Genomic DNA, 25,898 nt, shown 5'->3' with positions numbered 1-25,898 from the left:
TTGGGCAGATGGAGTCAGGAGAGGTGGAGGGGCCTGGTCTCAGGCCGCCCTAGACATTTGGATCCCCGGCCTCCTTGGCAATTTCAGGCGCAGCTCGCCTGGAGGTGTGAGCCGCCTCTTGGAAGCTTTATAATCTGGGATAATGCTGCTGTAATTGGCATTGTTCCCCACTCACAATCCTCTCGCTACCTGAAAACCTACTTGCAAAGGCTATATCTGGAGAGGGTTTAATTTTACCACTTTGTGGACCCCGAGGGGCCGAGGAGGAGCAGGCTTTTTTCTGTCACCCCTTTGCCCACCCCATCCCCATTCCCCAGCGAGTGCCACAGGCCAGGGGACCACGCTGGCTGGCCTCACTGCCCTTGGCTCAGGGCACAGCCCTGTACCTGGTTCCCACCGTGGGTCCCAGCTGACCTGGTTTTCTCCCTAGTCCCCCCTTCCTTCCTCCTTCAGCCCACCCATTTAGTCCCCCCCACCCCTGCCCCTGTGCTCTGGAAGCCAGAGCCTCCTGGGGAGATGGATATGTGTGAACTGATTCAACGAAAGGAGGTCAGAGCAATGCATGAACTGCTTGGTGGGGGAGGGTGCTTTAGGGAAGGCTTCATGGAAGAGGGGGCACTTGAGCAGGAATTCCTGCTCAGATTCAGAGGGAGCATGGATGGGCCTTGGGGTGACTTGGGCCAGAGGGAGCTTGTCAGAAATGAGGCTCCTTGGGGGACACCTTGCTTGTCTCTTTCTGTGCCTGACTCCTCAGAGGGCTGATGAGCCACTTGTTTAAAGAGCAAGTGCACCTTTTCCTTGGCTGGAGATTGAGTGCCAGTTCTTGACAAAAGAGGGAGAATGATTCTCCTCCCCCCGCCCCCGCCCCCGCCCCTAATTTCCAGGAAGTGATCTCTAATTAGCACGTGACCCATTTGACACATGTGAAAACGGAGACAGCCGTGCGCAGCACCCACAGCTGGAGAGGCACAACAATGACAGTGCGGGTATTGGGAGGCCAGCCCCTCCGCCTGGTGGGCAGGGGCGGGCTCTGTGCAGGGCTGCTGGAGGCGAGGCCAGGCCCCGGCCCCGGCCCAGGAGACAGGCCAGCCGCAGCCCGGCTTCACCTCCTGGCTGCCTGGGCTGTCAGAGGCTCCGATCGATGCCACGTGCCTGTGGAGCGTGCGTCAGGGGCCCTGAGCCCTGTCAGGGTGGTTCTGCTAATTGATCCCAGAAGCCCCTGTCACTGCCGGGGGAGGCCTCAGCCGGCTCTGCAGCGTCGACTGCTGTCCCTCGCCTCGCCAGATGGCCTTCCCTCCCGCTCAGCTGGCTCCAGGCGAGGCCAGACAGCCCTGACGGTGTGGGGCCTCGGGCCCTCCAAGCAACCAGCAAAGCTAGGCCCGGGGGGCGTGCAGGGAGCACTGGAGAAGCCCCCTGAGGCTGGGTCAGTAGGGGAGGCTCGGGGCTGCTCAGGCTCTTGAAAAGTTCCCTACTCCGGGCTTTTAGGGCCCAGCCTCAAATGCCCCCCAACTTCCTCCAGTTGCCCTACAGGTACTGCCTCCCTGTAGGGGGAGCCCTCGGTGCTGTGTGTGGGGAGGGTGGAGCCAGGAGAGCTGCCGGCCTCCAACTGTTAGGACCAGTCTGTGCAGTGAGTCCCAGAGGGGGGTTCTGGAGCCAAGTGACCAGGTCCAGATATGAAAATGGTACGTGTGGTGGGTACAGTGAGCGCCCTCCGCCCTCCGCCCTCCGCCTCCTGTCCCCACCCCGCCTCTGCCCGTGCAGTCTCCTGGCTCTGCTTCCTCTGATGAAGTGAGGGGCTGGGGGGGGGCCGAGAATTGAGCCCAGGTTGGTGGGGCCCCTCAGCCACTCCTGCCCCCCATCTCAGTGCTGGAGGATGCAGCTGTCTTCTTTCTGGGTTCAAGCCTGGGGTTGGAGATGGTGGGGAGCTTCCGGACGCTCCATCCCAGAACCACCCGCCTTTGGGGCCTGCTAGCAGGGATGGGGTTTCTTTACGAGGTGATGAAAATGTTCTGGAATTAGATGGTGCTGATGGTTGCACAACCTTGCGACTATGCTAAAAAGCTCTGAATTGTACACTTTAAAAGGGTGAATTTTGTGATATGTGAATTATATCTCAGTAAGAGGAAACAAAATCTGCCCCATTTAAACACTTTCGGTCAGAGCATACACACATGTGCACACCTCCCTGGGACCAGATCCAGCTCCGCCCTCCACCCCTTCACCCCTTCACCCCTTCACCCCTTCACCCCTTCACCCCTTCACCTGAGCCGCCCTGCCCTGTCCCCTTTCCTGCCCTTCCTGTGCAGCCTCTCCCAACCTCCAGGCTCTGGCATATGAAGCTCCCTCTGCCTAATAATTAAATGCTTATTAAGTTCTTATCTGGAGCTAGACACTGTTCCCATCTATATATATAAAAGGCTAATATGCAACGTGTCCCCTTGGGAGTTCCACCGGGAGATCGGGAGTTCGATCACTCACTCTGACGTGCGCTGACCACCAGGGGGCAGCACGGAACGAAGGAAGGCCCTGATTGCCAGCCAGGCCTAGGGACCCTGCCCGTGCTCAAATTTCATGCACCGGGCCTCTAGTTTCATAGATAAGGAAACTGAGGATCAGAGAGATGTAGCAACTTGCCCAAGGCCACCCAGTGGCAGATGGTGTAGCTGAGCTTCCAGCCCCAGGAGGAACTTCAGAGCTTGTGCCTTGTGTGGAGGGTGGAATAATGCCCACGCCCACGATGCCCACAGCCTGATCCCTGGAACCCGTGAAAGACTTTGCAGTGTGACTGAGGGTCTTGAGATGGGGAGATTGCCCTGGATGATAAGAGGGTTCAGAGGGAGATAACAGAAGCAGAGGCAATGGGACTTGGAGTCAGAAGGATTTGCAGATGCTGAGCTGCTGGCTTTGAACGCGGAGGAAGGGACCACGAGCCCGGGAATGAGGCTCCAGAAGCTGGAAAGGCAACGAAGCAGAGCCTCTGGATGGAGGTGGCCCTGCTGACACCTTGGTGTCCGCCCGGTGGCACTGGCTTTGGATTTCTGGCTTCCAGAACTGTAAGAGAATAAATGTGTGCTGTGTTAAGCCACCACGTTTGTGGTAACTGGTTACAGAAACCCATGACACAAACCCGCTCTCCCTCCTGAAGGGTCTGTTCAGCCTTGCAGGCTGGGTCCTCCTGGAGAAGCCCTGCTCCGCCCTGGTCCAGGCACCCCCTCCCCCCCCAGCCCTGGCTCCTGTGGATGCCTCCCGTAGCTCTCAGCTGGAGGCTGCTGTCACCATGGCCTCTGCTCACCTGACCTTGGGCCTCATCTGTCACTCAGCACGGACCTCGTCAGGCTAGCACCCTCCTCCAGTTGGGGCAGGTGCCTGGGGATGGCAGAGAAGGGACCTGAGGCTTAGAGAGGAGTAGCGAGTGCCCAAGGTCCCTCAGCCAGTAAGGTACAAAGCCAGATTTGAACTCGGGCCTGTCTGAATCCCAAGCTGATGTTCCCAACGACGCCTCTCCCAGGGGACAGTCAATAGGTGACCCTGAATGAGTGACCAGGCAGGCGCACAGGAACCCAGGGGAAGCACATTGTGGTAAGGCCCTCAGGAGCCCCAGGGGAGCAGTCACTCCCCCTGAGCGCACCAAGGAAGGCTTCCTGGAAGTAGGCCTCGGAGGATGAGGGTAGCTGGAGGGGGGGGGGGGGGCGGGGGATGTTATGAACAACGGCCTGAAGGTGGAGGGAGTGAGATGGCGGGGAAGGGGAGGCGCTCGGGGAGATGAAACCAGGCCTAGGTTGTAAAGGGCTTGGGATGCCAGGCGGAGGCCTGAGGAGCACATGGAGATTGGGGAGCAGGAGAACAAAATCCCTTACACTGTTCTTCAGGAGGCCACTCGAGCGAGCGGCTCCGGGGAGGGTGGCCTGTTCCAATTTGGAAGCTGCTGAGATAGGCAAAAGCTTAAGGGGCTGGGGCTGTGTCAAGGAGGCGGAGGTTGGGGTAGGGGACCAGACTTTAGAGCCATTTCAGAGCGGAGGCCAACAAGACCTGCTGACTTGCTGGCCTCAAGGCATAAGGGTGAAGGGGTGTCCATGCCCCCATCCAATGGACAGAGGCTGGTTTCAGCAAACAAGACCAGAAGCACAGACGTGGAGCTGCAAAGTAAGGAGAAATCCTGGTGGCAACCAGGAGGAGGTGTCCCAAAGACAACAGAATGGGTCAGGACTCAGGAGACAGGTCAAGGGTGCAGACAGGTGGTAAGGAAAAACTGGGAAGGTCATAGTGGCCACAGCTGCAGGATGAATGAGGTAGTTAGGGAAGGTGTACCAAGAGGTGACCAGGGCCCCCAACCCCAGCACCCATCTGGATCCATATGGCATTGAGCCTTTCCCGGTGGGCTCCGCTTTAGGGAAACCTGATAGCAAATTCCAAACCAATAAGAGCAAATAAATGAGTGGTGATTACTGACAATAGGAGAGGGTACACCACAGGGTGCCTCCAAATAGCATCTCCTCCAGTATGTTTTAAGTGCTTTATAGGTCATTAACTACTTGACAGAGAGAGCTTGACACTTAAAGCAAAGAATTCTGTGCCTCTGCCAAGGAAAATCAATCAGAAATGAAGATAGAGCATCGCTGGCGTTAGGATGTGCTGGGTGGGCAAACGGGGTTCCGTTTATACATAATCTTAAGGTCCTCTCCATTGTGTCAAGTGAGAGGCGCAATGCGAGGTATTTGAGACCATTTATAACACCCCAAACTGGAGGTTAGCTGTACTTACCCTTCCCCTTTTAAATATTTCAAAGACATGGGAAAGCACAGAAACAAGTTTAAAAATCTAAGCCCCACCCCCACCCCACCTGATTCGGACAAAACCTGTTAGCTACGGTGGAAGCACTCACTTTTTAAAAAATATTTTATTTTTCCTGCCTTTTCAGATCCTTTTGGGGAGGCTTAGGCTGACCGCCCATCCCTGCCTACGATATCGCTCCTTCCTCTGAAATCTGAGTGTAATTACTGCCTCTTTAATTAACTTGGCAATTAATCACCACCTGCTTGTGAAACAGCTTTTATTGTCCTTGTCCATCTTGTATGCGGGATTCCGGTGGGGGGCAGGGACCAGGCAGGTAGTGGGAGGAGGGACAGGCAGGCTGGGCTCTCCCCAGGGCCCCGGACTGGGCAGGGTCTGCTGGAAGGGGAGGCCTGAGAAGGCCTGATGTGCAGAGGGCCAGCTCCCTCCCGGCTGTTCAGGCAGCTGCCGGGTACCAGAACGGAGATGAGCAGGGGTAAGTGGCAGGAGAGCAGTGGCAGCTAGCAGCCTCACAGCCTCTGGCCAGAATGTCTTCTCCTGATTGAGCTTTGTTGTGGGTTGTATCATGTTTCCCCAAGACATAGCGGTACCTGGGACTGTAACCTGAGTTAGAAATGGGGTTCTTGTGAATGTAATCCACAGGAGGTCATACTGGATTAGGATGAGCCCTAAATCCAAAGGCTGGTGTCTTTAAAAAAAAGTATATGATTGATTTCAGAGAGGAATGGAGAGGGAGAGATAGAGAGAAACATCAATGATGAGAGAGAGTCATTGATCGACTGCCACACGGGGGATTGAGCCCTCAACCTGGGCATGTGCCCCGACTGGGAATTGAACCCTGACCTCCTGGTTTACAGGTCGATGCTCAACCACTGAGCCACGCCAGCCAGGCAATGGCTGGTGTCTTTATAAGAGGTCATGTGCAGACAGGGACACGGGAACGCACTGCGCCACCGAGCTGTATCTTCTGACGCCTTAACCCAGCTGCTGCCCAGGGTCTCAGCATCTTCGTGGTCAATTAAGGCTCCCCACCCAACTGCGGGAACAGCTCCTACACCCTCCTTTGTCAGAGGAGGCCTTTTCCCCATCCCTTATCAGAGACCACCTCACAATCCATAGGACCCACCTGAGGGGTTGCCAGGGGCTGCCATCCCCCCAGAATAGCATGCCTGCTCAAGTTAGTTTGCTTAATGATAGCTTTCGTGGCTCCTCCCACATGCCCCCACACCCTCAGCGGTGGGCAAGACAGCCTGGTTGGAGCAGAGTGCTTCTCACTTCCCCTGTGATTTAGAGAGGAGGGGCCCAGGGAGGGAGAGGGCCCAGCAGGCTACCGGGATTTTAACATGGAGGCTGGGGCTGTCTCATTCCTAACATACTGTGCCCAAGCACAGAGCTAAGGACTCGTATAGCAGTGTGTTCCTTGAAATAACTCTTCTCCTAGCACATCTGCTCTAACCCAGCACTCTCTTTGATAGAGGGGAAACTGAGGTCCTGACACTCCACAGGGCATCGCTGTGTGGAGGAGAACTGAGGTCTGGGATGCAAGCATGTCCCATTTTCAGTCCCCCCATTCTCTCCCTGGTTTCTCTGCGTCTCAGTCTCCCCGTTCTTAAAGGAGAATAGCAATACCAGCCGTAAAGACAGCTCTTAAAACCTGTGTGCACATTTTCCATAAATTCAATCCGCAAACACGTTTTGAACACCTCCTGTGTGCCAGGCCTTGGGGATACTGTGGTGAGCAGCACAAACCTTGGGTGCCGACCTCAAGGTCCTCCCTATTTGGTAGAAAAGGACAAAAACAAACTCGAGTGGTTAAGTGTTATGATGGAGTGCACAGAAACGGCCAGGAAAAGTCTGCAGATGTCAGGGGGCCCAAAAGAGAACGGTGGGGACTGTAAAGAAAAGGCAAAGATGCCCTGCCTGGTTTGGCTCAGTGGAGAGAGCATCAGCCTGCGGACTGAAGGGTCCCAGGTTCGACTCAGGTCAAGGGCACATGCCTGGGCTGCGGGCTTGATCCCCATTGGGGGACGTGCAGGAGGCAGCCAACCAATGATTCTCTCTCATCATTGATGTTTATACTCTCTTTCCCTCTCCCTTCCTCTCAGAAATCAATAAAGATATATGGCAAAGAATGAAACCCATAACCTCCCACCCCCACTGCCTGAGTCTGAGCCTGTTCTTCCTCTCAGCCAATCAGGCTTCAGCATCGCCGGTTGACCGACCAATCAGGAGCCGGAACAGGAGCGCTGGTCGCGGGCCACGGCTTCCCCCGGGAGAGCGGCCGGAGCGCGAGTGCCCCGCCCGCCCCGCCCTCGGCCCCGCCCCAGGCCCCGCCCCGCCTCGGCCGGCCGCGCCTGCCTGGAGCCCCCGGGCCAGCGGCCGGCTGCGGGGGTCGAGTATTGTCCTAAAGGCCGAAAAAAGAGGAAAAGGGGGAGGTTGGGGGACAGCCACGTGGCCGAGAGAGGATTTATAATATTTTCTTTCGCCATCGACAATATTGCAAAATGTATGAAAGAGACCGCACCGCCGGGACAGGAGCGTGAGGGCGCGGGCAAGGTAAGCAGCCCGGGCTGCTTCGCCCGGGGTCGGGGGCACCGGGAAAGGATTGGGCCACCCCCCGACCCCCCGCCAACACACACACACTGAGCGGCTGTCGCGGGGTCTGCGTTCGGGTCCGCGCCTATAGCGTCTCGTGAGCCTTGAGCGATGTGGACGCGGCTCAGGGAGGAAGCGTCGCTGGGGTGGTGTGGACGCGGCCCCTGAGCGGGGAGTCTTCTGTGATCTGGGGCCGCCGAGGCGGTGTAGACAAACGCAGGCGCTCCCGGGACCCCGACGTGGTCCAGGCTGATCCCTAAGGCTGAGCTTGGCAGTCGGCGACCTCGCGGAGGGTCAGGGTTAGGGGGTGGAGAGGCCGACTCTGCCCGAGGCACCCTCTCGGACCCGGGGCAGGCGAGGCTGTGGAACCCGCGCTGGTGGCTGGCGCCGTGGAACCGCGAGCAGGTGTGGACGCGGGCGGTGGCAGACGCGGAAAGTTTGCTGCAGCGCGCGCAGCGGGCGGCGGGCGCGGGTCTGGGCGCCGCTGGGGGCGCCGCGCTGGGGGCTGCGGTCCGCCTCACCCCACGTGGTGCCTCCCCGGGGGTATGGCTCCAGGATCCCAGAACCCGGCCTCCGCTGCTGCAGAACTGAGTCCTATAGGAAAACCAGAGGAGATTGACTGAGCCTTTCAGACAAGTTCACCAAGCACCCGCTCTGCCAGCTCCGAGGGAGGAATCCGAGGGACAGGAGCCAGCGTGGGGTCCCCACACACTCTGGTAACAGCCGAGGGATGCAAACCCGGTCTGGTCCAGCCCTGAGCCCAGCTGCTTCTCTCTCTCCACTTCCGCCTCAGTGAGGAGAAAGGGGGCCAAATGTGGTAGTGTGTGTGTGTGGGGGGGGGGGGGGCGGGGGTGCAGATGGGACTGGGGGTGGGGTGTAGGAAGGCCCTGGATTAGGATCCCTGGATCTGCCTCTTTGTGGCTCCAGGTGGCCCCACAGTACCAGCCAAGGGAATGAATGGGGGAGGGAAGACAGTGGTGGAGAGGGAGAGTATTGGGCAGGTGATGCTACTGCCCACCTACCTCATCTCCAGGGGTGCTGTGCTGGGGGCAGATCGGGGTGACTCCATCTCATCGCCCACTGCTGTCTGTCTTTTGCCCCATTCTTACTCCCACACCCTCCTTGCCTCGGTGGTTCCTCCTACCACAGGTCTTTTGCACATGTTGTTTATTTATTTATTATTATTTTTTAATATATTTTTTTGTTTCAGAGAGGAAGGGAGAGGGAGAGAAACATTAATGATGAGAGAGAATCATCTATTGGCTGCCTCCTGCACACCCCCTACCGGGGATCAAACCCACAATCCTGGCATGTGCCCTGACCTGGAATCGAACTGTGACCTGATTCATAGGTCAGTGCTCAACCACTGAGCCACACCAGCCGGGCTGTTGTTTATTTTTGGATCAACAAGTAGCCAGTAAACATCTGTGTCCTAGGCATGGCAACTCAGTGGTGAATAAGACAGACCCAGTCTCTGCCCTCTGGGACTTCCAGAGCATGGCAGGGACATCGATGATAAACACAGCCAGAAAGGGAATGGGCACAGGGACAGAGGCAGCCTTGGGTGGGCATCAGGGAAGGCTTCTCGGTGGAGGTGACAGTGAGTCAGAGGGATTAAGGCCTCCTCATCCTTTGGGCCCGGGAAGCCTTCTCGGACTCCCTCTGACCTGACACTTCCCTGGGACAGGGTCTGGTCGTCTGGGGCCACTCCTTCCAGGGACGTTTTTATGTCATTATTGGTTCAATGTTTCTTCCCCCCCCCCCCCCCGCCCAGTTGTAAGTGCCATGAGGGCACGACCTGAATCTCTTCTGGGTAGATGGTAGGCAAAGCCAGTAAAGAATGAGTAGACTTTCCCCAGAAAGATGGGAGCCGCTCAGCCACTCAGGCAGCCAGATGATCCTTTCCCCTTCGCTGGCCTGAGTCTTGGGCTCCACACCCCATTTGCCGTTCACAGGAACAAAGTAAAAGAAAACAGCCTGGTGGGGCAGAGAGCAGGGAGAGGCCTGGCGCCGATGGCACACTGACCTGCCAAGGCTGGCCCGCGGGAGGGGACCTGCCCAGGGCGGGAGAAGGGGGCCTGGGACAGTGCCTGTCCTCTTAGCTCAGACCAGCCTGTTCCTCATTCTTCTGCTCCAAGCCTTCCAATGCGACTCTGGGAGGAGGTGGGGGCCAGCAGGCTCCCCAGGATGGCCAGGGCTCAGGGCCACACAGTAACTGCCTGGCCTCCACTTCCCACCTCCCACCTCCCACCTCCCACCTCCTGCCTCCCACCTGGGCAGACAGGATCCTGGGCAGCGCCTCTCTGACCTAGAGTCCAGGCCTCATACTGCCAGGAGACCTGCAGTTCATTTAAATCCTGGCCAGGAAAGTAAGAATCAGGCCCAGAGGGACCGACTTATTTTTATTTTTTGTTGTTTTATACTCAGTGAATGTCTGCTCCCTGGCACTGTCAGACCTGTGCGCCTGGCACTTTTCCTGTGGCAGACTATGCTCTCAGAGGTGCCCGACAAAGCTGTTAGTGCCCCCCCACTTCCCCCCCCCCCCCCACTTCAGGGGGTTGAGCGGCCTCCATTCATGCAGGGCTAGAGGAGCGTCTACATGCTTTATTCAGCCTCTGGCAGGGACAGAATAAAAGCAGCTCCCCACTCACCCAGTCAGACAGCCTCCTGACTGGAACTGCTTTAAAACATTTAATTTGCAATGATTTACTTCCTTCTGTTCTGTGGGGATCACCAGCTTTTAAAATATGTGTTTAAATCAGATTCACAGTTCCCAGAGCAACTTTAACTGCCTCACCCCATCCAGCAGAGAGAGCACTGGATTCGGAGTCAGTGACTCAGAGATTCAGACCAAGTTCCGCTAATGACTCGGTCTGAACCTCTGACAACTGCTGTGTGACCTTGGGCAGTTACTTAACCTCTCTGCGCTTCCACTAGCTCCTCTGGAAACTGAGGTTAATGATAACCCTTCCCTCACCGAGTGTTGAAAGGATTAAATTAGATAACGTCCAGGGAAGAGCTGTGCCGTGCCAGGCCCGTGTTTTCTGTTCCCCAGGACTGGCTGTCCCGCTAGTTAGCCTGGTGACCTTGGGCGGGCCACGCAGGCGCTCCTGGCCCTCAGTTTTCTAATCTGAAAAGCACAGGGGTTGTTCTAGGAGATGAGGCCACAAAGCCCCCCACCTCCAGCCCTGAGCCCCCCACTCACCTCCTCCTACCCTCTGCCAGACTCTTCCCCTCAGGGCCCCCCCCCTCTTTTCATCATCAGAGCACTAGGTTCTAATTGGACCTGGCCCCTCCCCAGCTGCCTCCCCTCCTGGCTCCCTGTGAAGTCAGAGGGTTTGGGCCCCAGGGGCCTGCCGTGCTTGGCTCATTTTCAGGAGCAATTAGCTGTGATGTCACAGGCCTCGGAGGTGGCCTCAGTGGGCATGTGGCCAGGCCTCCTGGAAGTCAGGACTCTGCTAGGCTGTGGCCTGCGGGGCTCCCCCAGGCCCCGGAGTCCCCATCGCAGGGGGTGGGAGCAGCTTCCCAGGCAGAGCCAGTCCCGTTTCTGGACTTGATGCTCCTGGCCGCCTGGCGTCTGAGTGTAAATGAGTTCCACCCTGGGCTTTGGCTGGCAACTGTCTGTTCCTTGGGAGCGAGGGGCTTTGTCAGGAAGAACAAAGCTGTTGGGTGGTTTGCTGCTTTGGAAAGCTCGCTCCTGGGGGAGGGCTCAGGGCTTCTCGGTGTCTCTGGTCCTCGGTCCTCCGACTCGCTGGCTTTGTTTGGGGTTTTTAAGTCCTGTGGCTTAAGAGTCACATATGTTTGTGCGTGTGTTGGCTGAGGGATTCTTTTTCCCCCCTCCTTTTTGGCTTCCATCGTGTATTCTGTGGAAGCTAATTCCAGGGACTGAACTTTTCAAATCACTGCTTCAACAGCTTTTAAAAATCTGGACCTAGTTACTCCTGTCATCCATGTGTAAAGATTTAGGAAAAAATTCCAAATCCGAGGGTGGGCAGCCTGGAGCATTACAGCTCCTGGCAGCGTGCACTCACCGTCGACCGGAGGTCAGAGCCGAAATGTCGGGCGCCTCCTGGGACAGGAGGGGAGCGGGGAGGGGAGCAGGGTCTGCTCGCTGCCAGACATCTGGATATTTAGAAAACATCTGGGTGGCTGGATTTTTCAGGTTTCTGCCTGACATTTAATATCACAAACACTGAGCCTGCCTCCAGTCCCCTGCCTCCCAAACACACCCATTCCCTCCCCACCCCTTCCTGACTGACGGGGAAGCAGCATCCATTCCTACAATCCCCCAGCGTTTCCCCCTACCGGAAATCTGATGGGCTTATGACATCATGGCTGGCTGCTGAGCGATGAAGTGGATGCCACAAAGAAATCCGACATATCAGATGGATTCTGAAATCAGTTTCCCTCTGGCCGTAGTTACAGGCACGGAGTCAGGAGGATGTGAGCTTTGTGTTTTTTTTTTTTTAAAAAAAAAACAACCCAAAAAATAAATCTAAGCCTTGCCCCATATGGAAGACAATTTTTAAAAAAGCAAACAGACCTTTTGGACGTCACCCTGTTTTAGCAGCGATGCTGGTGTTTATGAAACAGAGCCGTGAAGGAAGCAGACCTGAGCTGCGCCTGAGCAGCTCCTTCCCGTTGAGTTTTTGTCCTTCTTCACCAAGAAAGGAGTGGTTAGCTCCCGCCTTACCTTGTTATTCAAATAGGATAGCTGCTGTGTTTTTTTGGTTTTTAAGGCCAATACAATTCACGGGGTAAATTGCTGGTTTATGTTTTTCCAGGAATCCATTTTTGTGAAGTGACCGTGGGCCTGACCCGGGCTGCAAACACTGTATTTTCCCTCTGCTGGGCTTTCTGGCTGGGAAACTTGTAGGGGGTTAAGCCTGCTTTTCAGGGTCCTCTCCGCAGGGCAGGGCCACACCAATGGGCCAGGCGTTTCATGGGATGAAAAACCTCTTTGATTTATTTATTTGTTTTTAATATATTTTTATTGATATTTTACAGAGAGGAAGGGAGGGGGATAGAGAGTCAGAAACATCGATGAGAGAGAAACATCGATCAGCTGCCTCCTGCACACCCCCCACTGGGGATGTGCCCGCAACCGAGGTACATGCCCTTGACCGGAATCGAACCCAGGACCCTTGAGTCCGCAGGCCGACGCTCTATCCACTGAGCCAAACCGGTTTCGGCTGAAAAACCTCTTTGAAAGGACAAAGTCTGCAGAGGAAGGACAGCACAGAGGTCCATGACAGAAGCCCCAGGGCAGCCTGGGAGGGGGGGGGCCCACTGTCTTCCCCCTCCCCAAAGGGGTACGGGGACCTCAGAAATAGCCCCCGCTGAGAGCTCGCCCCTGGTGCAGGCCCAGGCTGCAGGGAGCGCAGGGTTCCAGGTGTCGTGCCTGCCAGGCGCTGGCACAGGCCTCTGGAGTCTAACAGACCTGCATTGGCGTCCCAGAGCCCGTGGACAAGCTGTGGGGTCCTGGACAGGTCACATCACCTCTAAGCCTCGGCCCATGAGCGGGCCCAGTGACCTACCCTGCCAGCTGGGAGAATTGGTTCTGCTGGATGCTCCCCGATGCCCAGTCCCTTCAGAGGGCTCTGGGTCCATCTCAGAGCAGGAGAGGCCAGTGTAGATTCCGGAATCGAGTCCACTGGCTGGGTTTGCATCCTAACTCTGCCGGCCACCACCTGTGTGATGACACGGATCTGTGCGATGTGCTCTGCTTGGTTTGCTCATGTGTCAAACCGTAATAATCACAGGACCAACCTCATACCAACCTCCTGGGCGCTGGGAGGACTGACACGGTGAGCAACAGCTTTGGGCCAGCTGTTGCTGTGAGATGTGCCCCTGAACCTGCAGGCAGGGTGCCAGGTAGGGCTGTTGGGCCTGGGAAGGGAGGGTGTGTCAGACTGAGCACAGGTGGAAGATAGTCCAGGACTGAATGGAACAGCCCTCATCTCTCTGCAAAGAACTTCCCATGGCTCCCCATGGCCCAAAGGGGGTAAAGCGCCCCTCCTTGTCTGGGCCCCAGGTTCTTCACACTTGGGCCTCATGTACTGCACGTACTGCGCTTCTCTGCCCTGTTTGTCCGTCCTCCCGGGAGGCGGGGCATACCGCCTTCTCTGGATGCAGTACAGCCGTGGGTCTTGATATTGAGCACCTGCCATCACCTTATTCTGGGCACTGTACATGGCTTAACCCACTTTATTTTTTATTTTTATTTTTTGATGGGCTAAGTAGCTTTATTAGGGAAAACCAGATTAGATCCTCACACCAATCCCTGTCGCTCGTACAGCAATTCCTATTTTAGAGGCAAAAACGGGAAGCCCAGAGCCTAGATGGGAGCCAGGGGTCGGGCTGAGAGTAGAGAGAAGTCTGCCTGGAAGAGCATGGTCAGCAGGGGGAACAGAATGTGCAAGGACATGGGCCTTTCTCCCAGGCTGTATTTCTCCAGTCCCTTCCTCAATGAGCAGAGAGGCAGGCAAGACAATGATGGGGTGGCCTGCATGTCCCCATGGGGGCCAGGCCTGGGGCATGCCCAGTTCTGCACTCCAGGAGCTGCCCAAGTTTGGCCTCACACTCTGCTGAGAGATACAGCCCTGAGCGATAGGTCCCCTTTGAGGCTGGAGAAGCCGCTGTTCAGAGCAGGGGGGTACCAGCAGCTCCATCAGCACATAGCTGACAGAGGGCCAGTGAAGGACTTGCACCCAGACCGACCTGGCGCCACTCCCTTTAGCAAGACCCAGCCACATCCTTTGGGTGGGCTGCGTGAGCTGGTGTCAGTTCTGGGGGGAGCCAGGATGTTGCAGATAAAAGCTACTGCCCCCACCACAGGGGTCTCAGATCAAGGCCACTTCCTCCTTTGGGCAGGTGAGTCAGGCCTCCGGAAAGTTCTCAGAGCCTCTCTCCTTGGTCAGAGCTTCTCTGAAGACTCTAGAATGTTCCAGGCTTATCAACTCCCTACAACCTCAGCACCACCCCTCACGCAGGGGCTGTTCTTATCCCCATTTTCAGCTCAGGACGCCGAGCTCAGGGAGGAGCAGTTACCTGAGGGAGGCCCAGTGGTGGACTGGGCTGTCCTACTGTGCTCACTGTCTGGCTGCTGTGGGGGCAGAGGGCCTGGCTCCCTGTGCTGCCGAGAGCCGGTGCCTAAGGTGGGAGTTTCCGGGGCCAATTTCAGCTCACACTGAGAAGCGCTTTCTTCCAGTTGCCCAAGGGGGAGTCTTTGCAGGAGTGAGCTCCCTGTCATCACTGGAGTTCAACAACCTCTGCACGTGGGGGAGGGCAGATTAAGGTCAGAGCGGCTTAAGTCCAAGTTCCTTCAACCTCTCCAAGCCTCAGTTTCTTTTCTTTTCTTTTCTTTTTTTTTTAATATATTTTATTGATTTTTTTACAGAGAGGAAGGGAGAGGGATAGAGAGCTAGAAACATCGATGAGAGAGAAACATCGATCAGCTGCCTCCTGCACACCCCCCACTGGGGATGTGCCCGCCACCAAGGTACATGCCCTTGACCGGAATCGAACCTGGGACCCTTCAGTCCTCAGGCCGACGCTCTATCCACTGAGCCAAACCGGTTAGGGCAAGCCTCAGTTTCTTTATCTGTGAAACGGGTATATGACTACCCAGCTGCCAGTTAAGGCAGTTAAGGGGCGCTGTAAAGCACCCAGCCCCTTTCTGGCCCACAGAAGGTGCCCAGTAAGTGCCACCGTCCCCTTCTGGAGTGCCCACGCTTCCCCTGTAATAGGCTCTGAGCACAGAGTGGGGAGGGGGCCCCCTTTAATAGCCCTGCCCTGTGGAGCCGGCCCCTGCTGCCTCCCTGTCAGGGGAGCTGGAGGTCCAGGCCGGGGAGGGCCAGCCCCTGACATCTGCCTCTTGGTCTCGCCTGTCAGCTGGACTGGGTCATGGCCAGCCCCTTGAGTAACTAGGAGGCCCCACCACGACCTTTGGCAAGCATGGTTTTGAGGGCAGACTCGGGGCCTCTTGCCACCACTGACTCTGGCCTCCAGGAGGCAGAGCTCCCATTTCAACTTTGGAAAAACCTCTCTGCTCCGATCACAGCCCCACCCAGGCTGCCCCAGAGCCTCCCCGCTTCCCTTGGCTTCCTGGCTCCCCAGCCAGGGGGTGGCCCACGGGACCCAGTGGGCTCTGTCGTGATGCTCCAGGCAACTGATGTTTGTTGAGCCGGTAGTGACTGTTAGGGGCTTTCCTTACCTTCACTCGAGTAATAATTCTGGAGCCCTGGCCCGTGTGGCTCAGTCCATTGGAGCCTCATCCCATGTTCCGAAGGGCCGCAGGTTCCATTCCTGGTCAGGGCACATACCCGGGTTGCAGGTTCGATCCCCCGGTACGTCCAAGCCTTCATGTCTTTAAGTCCCTGCTTGGAGGTGTTGCTTGCCAGTCCCTTCTTGGGCCGCCGCTCTCAAAACCCTCCTTCCCCCGTGTTCCCACGGCCCCAGGCGCTGCCTTGGTTGTGCGATGGCCCAGGTCGTGCAGCTTTCTGTTCCGAGTGTGGTGGGTGGGAAGTTCCTCGTTTCGAATCCTGGCTCTCCTACGGGGTGACCGCGGGCCATTACTTCACCTCTCTGCTTTTTCATTTGACTGTGGCAGCCCCCAACGCACAGGTTCTCTAAGGGACTGAGTGAGACTGTGCTTATAAAGCAGCAAACCGTGTGCCTCTGACAGTCGGCCAGCTGGACACACACGGTCCAGCACGTTATCATTATTAGTGGTGCGTCCCTTGAGGGCAAGGCTTTGTGTCTGGTGCCCTGTTCACAGCCAGGCAGAGATGGGGCTCAGTGACGCTTCTGGAATGAATGGGCAGCCGGTTCTCCGGTGCACGTGAGAGCTCTGATGACACTGCCAGTAGCCTAAAGTTATCATGTATGAATGCCTACATTGTCTCATTTAATCTTGACCACATTAAACCCATTTGGCAGATAATGTCATTGAGGATCAGGCAGACTGGGCTGCTGGCCTGAAATCCCGTGACTGAGTCGGCTCCTGCACTTGGGCCTGGCTGACGTGGCGGTGTGGTGTGTTGGTTAGGATTGTGGCCTATTATGCCCCTGGCTGAATGGTCCAGACACTGTCTCCTCTCCGTCCTGGGTGCCCGTCCCCATCTCTAGGCCACCCCTTGAGCTCACTGAGGTGAGATGACATGGATTTGGGGGCCCACAGTGATCTGTCTGTTCATGAGTCCTGCACCCTATATAATATATGCACACATATGTGCACACATGAGCAAACACACACACACACACATGCACATACATGCACACACGTGACCTCCAAGGCCAACAGGTCCCCCGGGTCTCCAGAGCCATGTCTCTGCAGCCACAAACCACGTGAAGTCCCTGTGAGGGCTGGGGGAGCAGTCACTGCTCACGGACCCTTTCCCTCAGTCCTCCACCTGCTCGCACTGGAGCTCACACCGGCTCGCGGGGTCGGAGGGCCTTGGAGACTCCGCCCTCGGCTCAGTGTCGGGGCTAGCCAGCCTGGGACCTTGCTGGGGGCCTTGGACACCTCCGCGCTCGCTCCTTCATCTGTTCAGTGGCCCTGCAGCCCCAGGCAGTCCACTCTGTCTCCCCAGCCAGGTGGATGGAGGCCCGGGTAGGAAAGTGGAGGGTTCGGGGGGAAGAGCAGGAGAATGCCCACTGGGGGCCGGGGATGGTGTTTGGAGGAGCCCTGGCTGCTGAGGCCCCCGGGTCCGCTGCGGAAGGTGCTGTGTCAGCGGCTCTGAACCAGTCCTGGTTGTCTTCCCTTGAATTCAACTTGGAGCCACTGTGGCTGTGCCCATCCTGGCAGCCTCTGGGAGAGGGTGGACCGCCGGAGGGTGAGGGAGGCAGTCCCCGGGGGCTTCTGGGCAGGGATAAAGACAGTGAGAGGGCAGGCAGGACCTGTGTGGGGGTTGAGCCTGGGCAGGGGGCCCAGGAGGAGCAAACCAGGCCCCTGGAAGGTTCATTCGTTCATTCATCCATCCGTTCTGCATCTGTGCCCTGCAGATCCGGTGCTCAGGCCTGGGCACACAGCTGTGGACAGGATCCCTGCCTTCACGGAGACCACATTCTGATGGAGGAACACAGACAAAAAATTAAAATAAGAAATATTGAAAGTAAAATATGTTATTGTCCAGAGTGATAAGTGCTAAGAAGAAAAGTAGAACATGAAAGGGAAACAAGGGGTGATTTTTTTTTTTTAAAAAAAAGGTGTCCAAGAAAGCTCTAATTGAGAACGTGACCTTTGAGCAAAGGCTGCAGGAGGTGAGGGGTGAGTCAGATGTCTCTCTGGGGAAGAGCACTCTGCCCGAGGGACCAGCAGGGCACAGGCCTGGAGCTGGAGGAGTCTGGCCTTGGGGGGGGGGTGGGGCGCGGGACGAGGTGGAGGGCCAGGAGGAGGCGGTGTGGCTGGAGGGAAGGGAGGGTGGGGAGGTGGGAGCAGATGAGCTCAGAGAGGAAATGGGGGCCAGATGGTGGGGCCTCCTGGACTCACCATTTAAAAGGATCCCTCTGGCTGCTGCTTTGAGAATAGACTGGGGGAGGGGCAAGGGCAGCACCAGGGAGACGAATGGGAGGCTGTTGAAAATAATCTAATAGGATTTGCTGATGGAGTGTGTGTGTGTGTGAGAGAGAGAGAGAGAGAGAGAGAGAGAGAGAGAGAGAGAGAGAGAGAGAGAGAGGAGGTGTTGAGGCTGACTCCAGAGAGTTCTGGTTCGTTCGCTGGCCTAGAGGCTCAGAGGAGGCCCTCAGGGAGGCCAGGGTGGTTCTTTCCCATCCATGGGGGCTCCGTGGATCCCAGCCCAGCCCCAGGAAGGGCCACCCTCTCTGTGCTCTGGACTGCAGCTGGACTTAAAGTGGCCCATGGGCCGATATGAATCCTCCCCACGCATCTTTCGACCCATCCATTCACCCACACATCAACCCACCCTCCTCCCGTCCCTCCCTTCCTGTCCATCCTCCATCCCTCTTCCCACCTATTTGGGTGCTGTCACCCATGAACTGGACAGACAGGTCCCTGCTCTCGAGGATTCGACATCCAGTGTGCCCAGGCTGGAAGCCACTTCTCCACGGGGCAGAATAAGGCCAAAGGATACTCTTAATTCTTTTCAATTTCAGGCCACTCGACACGTGATTTATGACTACATGTGATTTGATTGTTAAGTATTTCTAAGTCACTTCAAATGAAGTCACTATCACTGAAAACTCTGGTCAGGTCATGCCGCCTGGTTTGGGTTCCAGAAAAGCCTGGCCGAGTTGAGGGCTCCATGCTGGCAAGGCTCAGGGAGGGAGGGTTCTGCGGGGGTGGCCTTCATACCCAGCAGAGAGGGGGAAAGGGCGTAGTGAGCCCAGAAGCATGGGGTAGGGGAGGATGTGGGGAACAGGGTGGTGTGTGGCGGTGGGAGGAGGCTGGGTCCTACTCTCCAGACGTGGACTAAGGCCACGGCCTTCTCCTGGCCTCATGTCCAGCCTTGTGCTGCTGGTCCATCCCCTGTAGAGTAGGCAAAGGGGTCCTTCTGGAACCTGAGTCTGTCATGCCCCTTCCTTATCCCCATGATTTCCCCACTGCCTGCAGGAAAGCCCTCCTGGCACAGGCCCTCCGCAGCCCACCTACCCCCTCTGCAGCCCCTCCCCTCCCGACATACAGCCTCAGACTGGGTGGGCTTCTTGTTCTTGCTTCACTCATTTGGCTAAGGCAGGGGTGGGCAAACTTTTTGACTCGAGGGCCACAACGGGTTCTTAAACTGGACCGGAGGGCCGGAACAAAAGCATGGATGGAGTGTTTGTGTGAACTAATATAAATTCAAAGTAAAGGAGCGGAGGGGAGAGCAAGAGAACCCTCCGCTCTTTCGGCTCCGCGGGCTGGATAGAACAGCCGAACGGGCCGGATCCGGCCCGCGGGCCGTAGTTTGCCCACGGCTGGTAAGGTGTACTGTGCACCTCCTCCATGCTGGCACCATGATTGCATTGAAGGCTGGGGACTGTGAGAGGAAAGAGAATCAGTCACGGAGTCTGGGATCAGGTGTCTGAGCTGAGATCCAGAGGCTGAGCAGCAAGTGGGGAAAGAAGGGACGGCGAGAGCAAGGCCTCGGCAGACACTTCGGGGAGTCAGGGTCCTGTACCCACATCAGGGCATCTGCTACCTCGTACCCCACCATTATCCCGACTTGGGAGGGGCAGGGGCTGAGCCCGGGCAGGTGGCAGGGCCAACACTTGGGGGGCCTATGGGGTAGATTGAGATATAGGGACCCTATCATTTAAAAAACTAGCATTCTTCCGATACAACTCACATACCATAAAATTCACCCTTTTGAAGTATACAACCCCGTGGTTTTAGTATATTTATAGAGCTGTGCAACCATCACCACTCTCTAATTCCAGAACAGTTTTATCATCCTCCGAAGAAACAACGTACCCGTTAGCAGTCACTCCCCACCCCCCTGCTCCCAGTCCTCGGTAACCACTAGTCTGTTTCTTGTCTCCATGGATCTGCCAGTTCTGGACATTTCACATGAAGGGGATCAGGCGACCTGTGGCCTTTGTGTCTGGCTGCTTTCACGGAACATCATGTTTTGTTGTTGTTGCTGCTGTTACTTTTTTCTGACTGATTCTTTCCTGTTGTAGCATGGACAGGACATCATTCCTTTTTATGGCCACATAATATTCACGTGCATGGCTACGCCTCATGTGCACACTTTGCTTATCCGCCCACCAGTTGGTGAGCATTTGGGCTGTTTCCATGTTGGGGCTGTTGTGAATAATGCTGTTATACACATTCTGTACAAGTTGAGTGGACACATGTTCATTTCTCCTGAGTAGATGCCTAGAGGTGGAATTAGGGGTTTTAGAGTAAACCCCCCCCCCTTTTTTTAAATTGATTTCGAAGAGAAAGGGAGAGGGAAAGAGAAACATCAATGATGAGAGAGAAATCACTGATTGGCTGCCTCCTGCACGCCCCACACTGGGGATTGAGCCTGCAACCCGGGCATGTGCCCTGACCGGGAATCGAACTGGGCCCTCCTGGATCATAGGTCGATGCTCCACCACTGAGCCACGCTGGAGTAACTCTTGGTTCACCTTTTGAGGAACGGTTTTCCACGGTGGCTGCACCATCTCACATCCCCCGCAGCAGCCCGCGAGGCTCCGGTTTCTCCACGTCCTCGCTAACACTTGTCATCGCCTGTCTGGGGTGATAGCCATCCTGGTGGGAGAGAAACGGTATCTCCCCGTGGCTTTGACTAATGACTGGTGATGTTGGCATCTTGTCATGTGCTTATTGGCCATTTAGATGTCTTCTTTGGAGAAATGTCTGTTCGCATTCCTTGCCCATTTTCACATTGGGTTCCTTGTCCTCTTATTGTTGCGTGGTAAGAGTTCTTTATATTCCTGGGTACGAGTCCCTTATCAGGAGAAAGGACCTGGGACCCCAGGCCAAAGTGCTGGGCCCCCAGCTTCCCTGAGCTCTGTGCTCCTGGTCCCGGTCTGTCCCCGAGGCCTCACAGAGGTTACTCCGCCTCCAGCTGCGTAAGTCCACCGCCTGCCCCACTTCACACACCGCGGGCAAGCCCTTCCCGAGGACGCTGGAGCCTCTGCCCGCCAGGCCCAGCAGCTGGCTTTCATATCCAGCAAACAGGAAAATGCCGCTCCTTTCAGAGCCACCACCTGTTCCACGCCACCACAAGCACGGCTGTGGCATATCAGCTCTCTGGCTGGGCCCAGAGGCGGAGCCCCAGGCTTTCCCAGCCGCCGCCTGGAGGGTGGGGGGACAGGGGACACAGGCCTGTGCTGTGGGAGGGCCGCCCGCCAGGGCCGCCGCAGCCCCCTCGGGCCAGACCCTCCCTCGTCCTGCTTATTTAAACTTTCCTGAACTTTCCACAGCTTGTAAGCTGAGATCCCATAACTTTGAGAATCAAGGGACATGGTAAGAAAACAAAACCCGACCACGGCCGCTGGCTGATTTGGCTCAGACGTTTGGGGGCTTCTCTCTCTCGGTGGCTGCCCAGGGCTGAGTGCCGGGCTGGACACTTAGGAGCAGCGCTCATGGGCCGGTCACATGGGGTCTCAGCGCCCCCCCCTCGTGCCAGACAGCGCAGGGGAAGCGGGGGGGGGGGGGCACCCTGAGCCACTGCAAAGCAGCTGCCCTCCGGGGACAAGGGGACAAGTTACAAAGAAGGCGAGGGGCCTGGCAATTAGGGAGAGGGGCCAGCCCAGCTGGGGGCCTGTGGTGCAGCCTCCGGAAACAGAGGGGTCTGGGTGGGGGGGTCTGAACTGTCCTCAAGGAAGGCTGGGCTTTCCAGGGTGGTGAAGGCACCAGCAGGAAGCCTGCACACAGGCTGGCACTCGGGGCTGGCAGGGGACTGGCTTCCGGGGATGGAGAGAAGCAGGTGAGAAGCCAGCTGGGGCTGACGGTCCCTGGCCCCACGTGCCTGGCCGCGAGCCCACCTCCCTGGTGGCGCTCCCACGTTAAGGAGCCCCCTGGTCCCCTCTCTAACCTTTGCTCCACGGCCCCCGGGTCTGGTTCGGACCCCTCCCCTCAAGCCCCACCAGCAGCGCTCTCCCAGGAGACATCGGGGTCCAGACAGCAGTTTTCTCCTTCGCAGGATTGGGCCTCAGGGTTTGCTCCTCGCTCCTGCAGCGCCCCAGCTGGGCCTGCCACCCGCCAGCTGCCACCCGCCCACGTGGACCCCCCTCTGCCCCTGCTGGCGCGGCTCTGGCAGGCTCTGAGCCCCGAGGCCCTCTGCTCACTGATTAGGAAGCAAGCAGCCGGTGGGCTCCGGAGCCAGAGCGAGAGATTTATTGTGGGTTTTAGGGGGCGTTTAGGAGCGATGTGATAATGTCTGTGAACGCACTTTGTAAACTGTAACGGGGGAGTGCCATGCACACGTGAGGGACTGTGGCTGGGGAGGGGCAGGAGCCCAGCCCCCAGATGACACCCTGGGGCTCACCCGGGAAGCCCCTCCAGCCCCCGGGGGTGGAGAAACCCTGCTGGGCTCTAGGGTGGCAGTCCCAGGCTGCATGTGCTGGAACAGGCCTTCCCGGGCCTGCAGGCCTGTCTGTCGCCAGGCAGCTCTGGAGTGAGCCGTGAGCCAGAAAATTGCCAGGTCCCTCCCTCGTTGAAGAGGCCCAGTTGCACTGCAGTGATGGTGACATGCTTCCTGCTGCAGAACAGGGAGGACTGTCGCCCCCTGACCCCACTCTGGCGGAGCTGAGATGACAAGGGGACAGCAGCTGAACCGGGCTGTCTTCTCAGAAGGGGGCTGCCTATAGGCGGGGGGCAATGCCATCACATCTTTCTAGCAAGTTGTTAGCATCTGAGAAGGTTTGTTGAGCACCTACTATGTGCTTGGCACTGCTCTAGATGCTGGCGGGGTCGGGGGGACAGCAAGGATCAAGGCAGTCAAAAAAACCTTCATCCTCACCGAGCTTATAAATAAAGGTAAATAAAGACAATTTTAAATACTGATCCTGTTACGGAGACGGGAAAACTGGGAGCTACGGAAGTCAGGCCAGGAAAGGCCTCTCTGCGGGCCTCCTCACCCCTCTCCAGGTGGGCCTCTCTGCGGGCCTCCTCACCCCTCTCCAGGTGGGCCCTTCTGCGTGGCCTCCAGGATAATCCTGGACCCTGAGGGCTCAGCTAGTGCCCCCTGCACCTGCCCATCACTGCTACTAAGGCTTGTAGGCTGGGCAGACTCGGGGCTCCGAGGCCTGCAGTCAAGGCTGCTGTCTGGCCCTCGAGCCTGGGACTGGCTGCCTCTGTTAATCTAGAGCAGGGGTGAGCAAACTTTTTGACTCGAGGGCCACAATGGGTTCTTAAACTGGACCGGAGGGCCGGAACAAAAGCATGGATGGAGTGTTTGTGTGAACTAATATAAATTCAAAGTAAAGGAGCGGAGGGGAGAGCAAGAGAACCGGATAGAACAACCGGATCCGGCCCGCGGGCTGTAGTTTGCCCAAGGCTGGTCTAGAGAGTAATGAGAAGTGAGCTAATGCTGTTTGAGAATTACTGGTGCTGGGCGCTGTTCGAAATATCAGACCTGAGTTATCTAATTTAACCCCCAACACAACCAGATGATGTGGGAAATGTCGTTAATGGACCCATTTTTTAAGACAGGGAAACTGAGGCCGGGCGAGGTTGTGTAACTTGCCCAAGGCCACACAGTTGGTCCAGTGGAGCTAGGATGTAAACCTCCAGGGCCCATGCTTTTTCACTGTTCCCTCTGTCTCCCTCGTCAAGGTCACAGCCTTGAACTTCACCATTGCCAGGCTGTGCTGAGTGGTTCCACATGCCTCGTCCCGCATCAGCCTCATTTCAGTCTCTGAAGTCAATCCGTCTTTTTATGATCTGCCCCTATACTTTTCATAGAGAAGGAAACTGAGCCCCCGGGCAGAGAGTCACAGCTGCGAGGTGGGGAAGTCAGGATGCGAACTCAGACTAGCTCACCTCAGCACCCAAGCACCTAACCTCCTGGCTCCCCTTCCTCCTTGTTTCCTCTTTGTCCGCTGTCTTATTTGTGTCCCCGAAAGCCCGTAGAGGCTGGGTTGTCCCCCCATATCGCAGGTGGGCACACTGAGGTCCTGGCCAGTGTTTTGTTTTTTTGCGTGGTTGCTGGCTGCTAAGCTAGGCCTGCTTCCCGGCCCCTCACTGAGAGGACTCCTGGCTGGGCCACTGTGGCCAGGAGGTGGCTGAGGAGGTGGGGACAGGGTTCTGGACGTTTGCCCAGGTGTGCAAGGCTGTAGGAGGCCTGCCCGGAGCCAGTGCTCGGATCCAGGTGCCTTCATCTCCATGACATGCTGGGCTCACCTAGATTTAGTCTGGATCCAGCTCTGAGGTGGGAGTCTCACTTCCATGCTGGGCAGGGGCACTCTGGAGGGCTATGCAGGCTCCTGGCCTAGTGCCCTACCAGCCTGTGACCTTGGCAAGGTCACCTTCTCTGAACTTGTCTTTTCTCTGTACAGTGGGATCCTGATATCTGGCTGGGTTCGTGACATAGGATTTTAGAAAAGCCTGTGGTGTCTGGTGGTGGAAAGGGGTGGCCCTTGCCTGGACCCCTCTTGTCCACTGCTCAGGAAGCAGTAGGATGAAGGGGTGCCAAGACACCTGCCCAGGGAGTCATTATAGCTGTGCCAGTGCAGGAGGGCTCTCTGGGTCTCCAGGGTCCCTGACCAGCCACTGCCCTCAGGCCCTGTGTCTCTGAGGCCTGCTGTGACCTCACAGGTGCCAGAGAGGCACAGTTGGGCCCTCCCTGAACCTCCTGGATACTCCCCAGGTGGACACCTCTGGGAGGGTTTTGATGCCAGTCTGAAGGCAGAGGCAGCAGAGGCCCCGAGGCCTTGGCAGTGGGATTAAGGTGGGAAAAAGCGAAGCGTGGAAACCATCAGCTTCCTTGGTTGCCAAGAACCGCCTGGAATGAACATTTGGGGCTTTTAAAATGAACATCAGCTGCAGGGACCGGTGCCCTGTGCCCACCGTGGCCCGGGCTGCCTCGTGGATTCCCAATCCGGCTGTTCTTTGGTTGCCCCTCAGCCAACACTTACTGAGCGCCTACTGTGGGCCAGGCCCAGAGCCAGGAAGGGTGGGAGAAACCAGGCCGAGAGCAGTGGCCCTGTGGCGAGAGCGCAGCCGCAGAGGCCACAGTGCCAGCCTGCAAGGAACCAGGCAGGGCGGGCGGTGGGAGCAGGGAGGCTGGGTGGCCACTGGGGGTGGGGAAAGTGCCAGAGGCTGGGCCTTAAGGGCCAGGGTGGGCATCCCACAGAGAGGGCCTTCAAAGGCACTGGGGTGTGAAGGGTGCCTTGCAGGACACAGGCCTGTGGGGCCGGCCAGGTGGGCCAGCAGCGAGCTGCAGGCCAGGGTTCTGTCAAGACGGCTGCCAAGTGGCAATGCCAGGGCAGAGGCTCCTGCCTGCGCCTCCTCGTTTCTAAACTAAGCTGGAAATGTGGATTTTATGTGAAAATTCTCCATTTTTAAATGATGGGAATTAATTTTAATTTAAAACAAAAAATGCCATGGGGTCAAACCAAGCATGGCTTTGGCTGGATTGGGCCCGCGGGCCAAGAGTTTGATCCCCAAGGCGGTGGTGATGGGGAGGGGCGCTGAGGGGGAGCAGGCTGGTTAGAAGTGGGGGGCTGTGAAGAGGGAGGATGCTGGGCAGGGTGGGCCCTTGGATGGTGGGGAGATTGTGAAGAAAGAGGTTGGGGTGGGATAGGCCAGTTGGATGGAGGGTTTGTGAGGGGTGGGATGGGCCGGTTGGGTGGGGGCTGGCCTCACCCCACAACTGCGCCAGTGCAAGGGGGTGCTGAGCGAGGGTGGGCGGGGGCTAGAGGCAAGGCCCCCACCCACCCCAGCCCCGCGCGCCGCGGCCGCCTGCCGCCTCCATCCGGGCCTCTCCCCACCTCCCGCCCGCCCCCGCGCCCCTCCCCCGCCAGCGCGCACGGCTCCCGCCGCCCCTCCTCCGCCCGCCCGCCCTCCGCCCGCTCTCCTTGGCTCCCTCCCGGTCTCTCTTAAGTGCCATCGAGGG

At 57.3% G+C, this 25,898-nt stretch overlaps 1 protein-coding gene across 2 annotated transcripts in view; it reads left to right on the top strand.

Moving 5' to 3' along the window:
• Positions 1-7,237: 7,237 nt before the first annotated feature.
• TCF20 (transcription factor 20) overlaps positions 7,238-25,898 on the top strand; it is a 168,749-nt gene continuing 150,088 nt past the window's right edge. For both annotated transcript variants that reach the window (XM_080660599.1, XM_080660598.1), the window contains exon 1: positions 7,238-7,347. In XM_080660599.1, coding sequence (XP_080516725.1) covers positions 7,300-7,347 — 48 coding nt within the window. In that variant the 5' untranslated portion in view covers positions 7,238-7,299. The remainder of the gene's footprint in view (positions 7,348-25,898) is intronic.

Source organism: Plecotus auritus, assembly GCF_963455305.1.
Source record: "Plecotus auritus genome assembly, chromosome: 3".
NCBI classification, from domain to species: Eukaryota; Metazoa; Chordata; class Mammalia; order Chiroptera; family Vespertilionidae; genus Plecotus; species Plecotus auritus.
This window is presented reverse-complemented; position numbering and strand designations above follow the sequence as displayed.